This window comes from Scyliorhinus torazame, chromosome 1 (genome assembly GCF_047496885.1).
Source record: "Scyliorhinus torazame isolate Kashiwa2021f chromosome 1, sScyTor2.1, whole genome shotgun sequence".
Taxonomy (NCBI): Eukaryota; Metazoa; Chordata; class Chondrichthyes; order Carcharhiniformes; family Scyliorhinidae; genus Scyliorhinus; species Scyliorhinus torazame.
The window spans coordinates 191,302,897-191,312,299 of record NC_092707.1 but is presented as its reverse complement, the minus strand read 5'-3'; the positions used below and the strand labels follow the sequence as shown (position 1 = coordinate 191,312,299).

At 49.1% G+C, this 9,403-nt stretch overlaps 1 protein-coding gene across 1 annotated transcript in view; it reads left to right on the top strand.

The window, feature by feature from the left end:
* The first annotated feature begins 680 nt into the window (after positions 1–680).
* dnali1 (dynein, axonemal, light intermediate chain 1) overlaps positions 681–9,403 on the top strand; it is a 43,433-nt gene continuing 34,710 nt past the window's right edge. Inside the window, exon 1 of the mRNA XM_072501692.1 lies at positions 681–1,640. Within this exon, the coding sequence (XP_072357793.1) occupies positions 1,560–1,640 (81 nt within the window). The 5' untranslated portion in view covers positions 681–1,559. The remainder of the gene's footprint in view (positions 1,641–9,403) is intronic.

The window sequence follows — 9,403 nt, the reverse complement described above, 5'->3', positions numbered from 1 at the left end:
CGGCTTGGGTCACTGTCTGTGCGGAGTCTGCATGTTCTCCCCGTGTCTGCGTGGGGTTTCCTCCCACAAGTCCCGAAAGACGTGCTGTTAGATGAATTGGACATTCTGAATTCTCCCTCAGTGTACACGAACAGGTGCCGGAATGTGACGACTAGGGGCTTTCCACAATAACTTCAGTGCAGTGTTAGTGTAAGCCTACTTGAGACAATAATAAAGATTATTATATTAATAAAAAATTGCTCACAATGGATTACTTTGAAATGCAAAATGTTCTGTTTGATTTGCATTCTACAAGTTCCCACAAAGTGCAGAAATCTTTTTAATGGTGCTGACTGTGGGAGGACTGTTGGCCAGGACATGAGAACAACCCTGTACTTCTTTGAAAAGTGCATTCATGCCCACCTAAACAACAGGTTTTTTGTCAAAAACACAACCCCAATAAGGCAGCATTTCCTCAGGAACGTCAATCTGGATGGCATGATCGAAGTTTTGTCTCAATTCTATCACGTTGACAGGACTGCTGCAAGCCTCCCCCCCGCCGTACTCGGTCTGTTGTAGTTCCCTCCCTCTCCCATTCTCCTCTCTGTTGCGGATCTGCGGTTGTTTCCCTCCGGACAGTTTGTGGGGAAACACCCGGACGTTAACCTGCGCCGTTTCCAAGTTTTGTTCCCATAGAAACAACGCGCGCGCTGGAGCTCAGCAACAGGGATAGAGAGAATAGAGAGATAGAGTGGGATAGAGAGAGTGGAAAAGAGAGAAATAGAGTGGGATAGAGAGAGTGGAAAAGAGAGAAATAGAGTGGGATAGAGAGAGTCGGAAAGAGAAATAGAGTGGGAAAGAGAGAAATAGAGTGGGATAGAGTGGAAAAGATAGAAATAGAGTGGGATAGAGAGTGGGAAAGAGAGAAATAGAGTGGGATAGAGAGAGTGGGAAAGAGAATAGAGTGAGATTGAGAGAGAGTGGGATAGGGACAGAGAAAGACAGGGGCAGAGAGAGAGAGTGGGGCAGAGAGAGTGGGACAGGGAGAGAAAAAGTGATAGAGTGAGCGTTGGATAGAGAGAGCATTAGATAGAGAGAGTGTGGGATATTGAGAGTGGATTATAGAGAGAGTGATAGTTGGATAGAGAGAGTGAGAGGGAGAGAGAGTGAGATAAACCCGGATACAGAGTGTGAGGCCAAGATAAATTGGGATAGGGAGAGATAGTGATTCTGGGAAAAGCCTGGAGAGAGAGAGAGAACAGGATAAAGAGAAACACAGGATAGAGATAGACCGGAATAAATTGGGATAGAGACACCAGAAAAGAGAGAGCAGGATAAACCAGGATAGTGCAGAGAGAGACAGACCCAGATAGAGAGAGAGTAGAGGTAGTAAGAGAGTGTCAAGGATAAACCAGAATAGAGAGACAGAGCAGGATAGCTGTGACTGAGAGATTAGGGAATCAGGGATAGGCAGGAAGAGAGGGATTGGATAAATTGGAATAGAGAGAGAGAGAGAGGGTGAGAGTGAGACCAAGACCAAGATAAACCAGGAGAGGCAGGGTGAATCTGAGGCACAGAAGATGATTCCTCCAATAGACTCGTTGTTAAAGTATGACCATCCACTGCTTGTCAGCAGGAATATGGAGAAAAAATCTGCCAAGGTGAGGCTGTGTGCTATTTTAACCTATAATCCACCTAATTTCTTTACAGCTTTTCCTCTTTCCTTCCTGCTAATTACCCATGTAAGCCTGGTCTGTACTGATCTCAGCGGGCCCAATGAGCTCACCACAACTGTTTTCCATGCTTCAAAACCATCATAAACCTTCAAACCCTCCACCCTCACAAACTGTTGTCTCATTCCCAATCTAATTTTTATCTGAGATTCTGCAATGTTGTCATCACCTAATTCGATGCACGCCTCCCTATACTTCAACCCCTCAAGTCCAGTTTTTAATCATACAAAGTATGAGCAGAAATAGGCCATTTGGTCCCATGGGCCTGCTCCACCATTCAATAGGATCACGACTGATCTGTGTTTCTCATTCCACATTTTGTTCTAGCCTTGATTCCCTTGCCTAGCAATAATCTACCTCTATCTTAAAAATATTCAGTAGAAGATAGCACGGTGGCGCAGTGGTTAGTTAGCACTGATGTCTCATGGCGCCGAGGACCTGGGTTTGATCCCAGCCCTGGGTCACAGTCCATATGGAGTTTGCACATTCTTCCCGTGTCTGCATGGGTCTCACCCCCACAATCCAAAGATGTGCAGTGTAGGTGGATTGACTATGCTGAATTGCCCCTTAATTGGAAAAGTCAAATTTAAAAAATCAGTGATCCTGCTTCCACTGCCTTCTGAGGCAAAGCGTTCCAATGTCGCACAACCTTTGGAGAGAAAAAAATTCAACTAATCTCTGTCTTAAAAGGGCAATGCCTAATTTTAAAACTCTTGCCCCTATTTCTGGACTCACCCACCAGAGGAAACATCCTTTCCATGTCCACCTTGTCAAGACCATTCACGATCTTGTACACTCTTCTAAACTCCAGTCAAAACAAACCTGTTCAACCTATCCACTTAAGACAACTCGCTCACTTAGTTATCAATCTAGAAAACCACTTCTGAATTACCTCCAATGCACTTACATCCTTCTTTAACTAAGGAGAGCAAACTACAAAGTAGTCGAGATGCGGTCTCACCAATGTCCTGTATAACTGAAGCATAACCTTATTTTTATGTTCAATTCCTCTTGTAATAAAGGATAGCTTCCAATAGCCACCTTAATTACCTGCATACTAACTTTCATACTAACGTTTTGTGACTCATGCACGAGAACGCCAAGATCCCTCCATACCTCATCATTCTGCATTCGTCCCTCATTTAAGTAATGCTCTGCTTTTTTTTGTTGTTCCTGCCAAGATGACCAACTTCACATTTTCCCACCAAATACCCCTTCTGCCAGATTTCTGCTCACTCACTCAACCCATTTATATGCATCTGCTAACTCGCTATGTCTTCACAACAAACGTACTTTCATACCCATCTTTGTGTCGTCTGCATGTTTAGCTACCATGCCTTTGCTCCCCTCATCTAAGTAATTGATGTAAATTTTAAAAAGTTGAGGCCCAGCACAGACACCTGAGGAACTCCACTTGTCACGTCCTTTTAATCAAATAAACACCCATTTATGCATTCTCAATTTTCTCCGGCCAGTCTTCTATCTAGGCTAATATATTACCCCCTACACCATGAGCTTTTATTTTCCGTAATAACCTCTGATGTTACACCTTATTACATGTTTTCTGGAAATCCAAGTATAGTGGGCTGAATTCTCCGCCATCGGGATGTTCCGTTTTTCCGACAGTCCGGGGGTATCCCGACCGCTTGGGGCTGCCCCACAACAGGAAACCTCATTGACCAGCTGGCAAAACGGAGAATCTCGACGGCGTGCTGAAGCAGAAATCTGACGCGGCGGGATGGAGAAACCCGCCCAGTACGTCTACAAGCTCCCCTCTTATCCACAGCATATGTTACTCCTTCAAAGAACTCCAACAAATTTGTTGAACATGATTTCCCTTGTGTAAAGCCATGCTGACTCAAGTGCCCAGCTCTTTATTAATCAATTCTTTATAACCTCTTTATTGATCAATTCTTAAACCTTCCCCATGATAGACATCAAGTTAACTGGTCTATAGTTTCCTGTTTTCTGCCTCCCTCCCTTCTTGAATACAGGGGTTATTCCCTGCTTTCCAGGTGGAACCTTCTCACAATCTAGGGAATTTTGCAAAACCAACACCAATGAATCTACGACATCATCAGCCACCTTTTTTAAGACCCTAAGATGAAGTTCATCTTGACCCAGAGACTTGAAAGCTCCCAGCTCTATCAGTTTGCTCAGTGCTCCTTCCCTGGTGATTGTAATTTCACCAAGTTCCTCTCTCCCTCCACCTCTGATTTACAGCTATTGCTGGAATGTTTTTTAAATTCTCCATATTGAATACAGAAGCAAAATATTTGTTCATTTCATCCACCGTTTCCATATTATCCACTATTAACTCCCCGTTGTCCCTCTCTAGAGGATCAACACTCATTTTACTTACACTTTTCCTTTGTAAATACATGTAGAAACTCTTGCTAGTTCCCCTAACTTCCTTAGTTACCATGGATCCTCCTTAAGATTTATTCGTTATATTAGGAATATACTTATTCTGGTATGTCCCCTTAAATGCCACTGCTGGGATTTCTGGTGACAGGGATGTGCTAAGAAATAACACACCAGATTGCTCTCCTCCCACGAACCTGAAAAATAGTCACTTTCTGCCTGAAAGACGCCTGCAAATGAGGCAAATCCTCCCACATACCACCAACAAAACAAAGACAGACAGAAAGATGCCAAATAACAGTCAGCCCAGAGGACGAGTGGAGACCAGGAGTGGGAAAAGCCTGGAAAAACAGCAGTCGGCCGAGCCGCCCAGCGCACGAGGCGGCGAAACTTGGACTTCGCCAGAGCGAGAGGAACCGACCCGCTGCACATGAAGCCCCCCCTCACCAGGAGATGGATGGAGGAAAACCGAGATGGGACGAAAGCAGACATACAAGATGCGGTGAAGGGTACGGTGGCCGAAGCGCCGGCGAACATGCAGATGGCCCTGGACATAGTCAAAAAGCAACTGGGGGCAACGATTAAGGATCTAGAAAGGGCTGCAACGGACCAGAGTGACCGGATCGTCGCCCTGCAAAAATAGGTGGCAAAGCTGGCAGCGACACAAGGCAATCTGAGAGGAAAGGTTGAGGACCAGGAGAACCTGTCGAGGCGGCAGAACCTACAGATCGTGGGCCTACTGGAGGGGATCAAAGGTAGGAACCCTACAGACTATGTGGCCCAAATGCAGGGTAATCTGGTGGGAAGGGAGAGCTTCCCATGCACCAGAAATCGACAGAGTGCACTGGTCGCTCCGACTAAAGCCCAAAACCGGGAACAGCCGAGGGGATAATTGCAAAAATGCACCAGCACCAAGACCGGGAGAGAATCCTGCGCTGGGCCAGGTAGTCCAAAAACCGCAGCTGGGAAGGTCACAAGATCCGGATCTACCAGGACATTGGGGCTGCCCTGGCCAAGCGCCAAGCCAAATTGAACAAAGCAAAGGCCGTCTTGTACAGAAACGGCTTGAGATTCGGAATGCTGTTCCCAGCCAAGCTCTGGGTACATGTCAAGGCAGGGAACACTTTTTCACAGTCCCTGCGCATTCTGGCAAGTTTGTCGCAGAGACGGCCTGGAGAAGTGGCAGCAGAGGGAGTGATGAAGAGCCCGCAGAATGAGACGTTGACATGCAATGTTTGAACAAAAAAAGTTCTCCCCCTTCTACAGTCTGTACAGCCAATAGTAGACCATTGCCACAGCAACTGCTTTATGTGGGAGAACACTGCCTTGTTTTGGAGACGAGAGCAGTAATAATAGTAATATTAAATCTTTTTAATCACAAGTAGGCTTACATTAACACTGCAATGAAGATACTGTGAAAATCCCCGAGTCGCCACATTCCAGCGCCTGTTCGGGTACACGGAGGGAAAATTCAGAATGTCTAAATTATCTAAATTTCGGGACTTATGGGAGGAAACCGGAGCACCCGGAGGAAACCTAAGCAGACACGGAGAACATGCAGACTCCACACAGACAATGACCCAAGCCGGGAATCGAATCTGGGACCCTGGCACTGTGAAGCAATAGTGCTAACCACTGTGCTACTATGCCGCCCGGTGATAGAGATTGTGGGTTTGGAAGGTGAGCTAAGTACAGCTAAGCACAGGGTAAATGGTGGAAAATGGCGGACAGAGAGCCCAGAGATCGGGCAACGGAGGAAGTGCAACAACTCCCACGAGGAGGGCCATCACACTAGCGAGGTAGCAACCACCGGGATTCATGAGAAGAAAAGAGGCTGCAGCACGTTCCCACCAAGGGGGAAGGTGCCTGGAAGAGGGGGGGCGATAACGGATTTGGGGGGGGCGGCGGTAATCAGGGGAAGAAACAGGGGCAAAGGGGGTTTAGCTATGGGATGGGGGGGGGAGGGGGGGAAGAGAAGACAGGGGGGGTGGGGTGGGGGGGGGGCATTAGACTGGCTACAGCAGGCCACATGTGGCGATTTGGAACAAAATGGCGCTGCAAGCAATCACTTGGAAATGTCTCTGGACAAAGGGAAACTCTGGAGTGCAGGGGCTCATCCACATGGCGAACGCATGGTTGCCGGCCATGTTGGATGCCACCTGGACAAAGGGAAAACCCGGAGCGCAGGGGCATGTCAACCAGGTAAATATGGTTGATCCCACTGGAGCGGGGGGGGGGAACAAAATAGTCCTGTACACGGGGGACAGGATAGTCACCTGGAATATTAGGCGACTTAACAGCCCAGTGAAAAGATCCAGAGTCTTCGCCAACCTGAGAAATATGAAAGCCGACATAGCCTTCCTCTAAGAGACCCACCTGAGGGAGAGGGATCGACTGCGGATAAGGAAGGGCTGGGTTGGACAGACCTGCCATTCCTCCTATGGGACGAGGGCCAAGGGGGTAGCCATTTTGCTAAATAAGAGGACAATGTTCACAGCGACAAGGGTGGTTACGGATCCAGGGGGACGATACACGTGGTCAGCAGTGTGGTAGGCCTCGTTAACGTGTGCTCCCAACTGGGACGATACAGAGTTTATAAAGAAGACTATGGCGGAAATCCCTGATATAGATATGCACCGACTGATCATGGACTTTAACTGTGTACAGGACCCACGAACAGCCAGGTCCAATCCCAAAACGGGAAGGACCTCTAACATGGTGAAAAAACTCAGCCTATTTATGGAGGAGATGGGGGCGGTGGACTCATGGCAATTCACCCATCCAGGGGAGAAGGAGTTCTCCTTCTTCTCCCAAGGGGATAATGTCTACTCAAGGATCGACTTCTTTGGAGTGGAAAAATCGGTGCTTCCAGGGCTGGTAAGGGCGGAATATTCTGCGAACGTAATCTCTGACCACGCTCCACATTATATGGATATGCGGTTGGGGATGGGCCGTGTCCACGCCCAAATGGAGGTTGGACACGGCCCTTCTGGTCGACGAGGCTTTTTGCGAGAAAATATCACAGGCCATAGACGAGTATACTTCTAACAACCAGAATGGGGAGTTCGCACCCTCCACATTCTGGGAGGCGCTGAAGGCTGTGATCAGGGGAGAAATGATCACTTATAAAGCACGAAGGGACAGGGAGGAGAGGACGGCTAGGCAACAGCTGGTTTACTCCATACTGGAGGCAGACCGGCGATACTCCGAGGCCCGCACTGTAGAGCTGGCGGAGAGGAAAACGCTACAAATGGACTTTAATCTTCACTCCACAAGGAAAGCAGCGCACCAACACCGCCAGGCACGGAGGACCCTGTATGAACATGGAGACAAGGCTAGCCGCCTGCTGGCTCATCAGCTGAGAAAGTAGGCAGCCACAAGGGAAATAGATAAGGCATAGCAAAGGCAAATTAGGAGCGGAACCGGACAAGAGCAACAAGGCCTTTGAGACCTTCTACCAGGGACTGTACACCTCGGAGCCCCCAGCAGGGGACTCGGGGATGAAGCAGCTCCTTGATGTACTGGACATGCCAGTTGTGGGGGAGGACAGGAAATGGGGCCTGGAGGTACCGTTAGAACTGGGCGAAGTCATGGAGAGCATTAGCTCCATGCAGTCAGGGAAGGCGCCGGGACTAGATGGGTTCCCGGTGGACCTCTGCGAAAGATTCGCGACAGCACTGGCCCCGCCCCTGTGGGAGATGTTCACAGACTTGCTGGCGAGGGGCACACTACTGCCTGTGCTAGCACAAGTAGCACAAGCCTCAATCTCTCTGATATAAAAAAGACAAAGACCCAACAGAATTCCTACAGACCCATCTCGCTACTAAACGTGCAAAAATACTGGCCAAGATCTTAACCAAAAGGCTGGAGGACTGCGTACCGGTGGTCACGGAAGACCAGACAGGCTTTGTCAAGGGTAGACAGCTAACCTCGAACATCAGGCACTGCTGAATGTGATCATGACCCCATCTGGGGAGAGAACACCTGAGGTGATTGTTTCCCTGGACGCTGAAAGACCTTCGACAGAGTCGAATGGAAGTACCTCATAGAGGTACAGTAACGGTTTGGGCATGGAACAGGGTTCCCTGCCTGGGTGAAGCTCCTGTACAATGCTCCCACGGCAAATGTACGGACAAACACCACCAGCTCCAAGTACTTCCAGCTGCATAGGGGCACAAGGCAGGGATGCCCGTTATCCCTGCTGCTGCTCGCCCTAGCGATCGAGCAACTAGCGATTGAGCTCAGGGCGGCAAATAATTGGAAAGGGATCCGGAGAAGAGCACAGAGTCCCGCTCTATGCAAATGACCTGCTCCTCTGAATCTCGGACCCGCAAAGCAGCATGGAAGGAATCATGGTGCTTTTGAAAGAGTATGGAACCTTCTCGGGCTACAAACATAACCTGAGCAAAAGCGAAACCTTCCCGGTGAACCCGCCAGGGGGAGGGGCAGAGCTGGAGGGGCTGCCGTTTAAACAGGCCCAGCACAAATTCTCCTACCTGGGGATCCAAATTCCCCAGGCCTGGACCGGGATCCACAAATGGAATCTGACCAGCCTGACTGAGGAAGTTAAAAAGGACCTGCAGCGATGGAACACACTGGCGGGGAGAGTGCAGACAATCAAAATGAACGTACTGCCTAGGTTCCTTATCCTCTTTAGATCCATCCCGATCTACATCCCCAAGGCCTTTTTCAACTCACTGGACAAACTGATAAATGGCGTTTATATGTGAGTGGGTGGGGCGGCATAATGCAAGGATCCCAAAGAGAGTGCTGCAGAGATCGAGATCCAGGGGGGGCCTTGACCTCCCAAACCTACAATATTACCACTCTGCAGGAGGCATGTAGGGGAGGTGGGAGCATCGGTCTGGTCTCCAATAAGTGACAACCACCAATTCGCCCCTGGGAGTATGGACGGTGGATTCCGAGCGTGGCGGCGGGCGGGGGTGGGAAGGATGGGCGATATGTTCTTGGGGGGGAGCTTCTCGAGCATGAGGGCCTTGGAGGAGAAATTCGGACAAGTAAGTGGGAATGACTTTCGGTACTTGCAAGTGCGTGACTTCATACGCAGACAGGTCCAATCCTTCCCACGCCTCCCACCAAATGGGATCCAGGACAGAGTAGTTTCTCGGGGAGAGGTAGGAGAGGGGAAAGTCTCGGATATTTATCGAGGGCTTATGAAAGGGGAGGAGTCCCAGACAGAGGAACTGAAGCTCAAGTGGGAGAAGGAACTCGGCGAGGAGATGGAGGAGGGGGTTTGGGCGGAAGCCCGGAGTAGGGTAAATTCAACTGCAACATGGGCTAGGCTCAGCCTGATTCAGTTCAAGGTC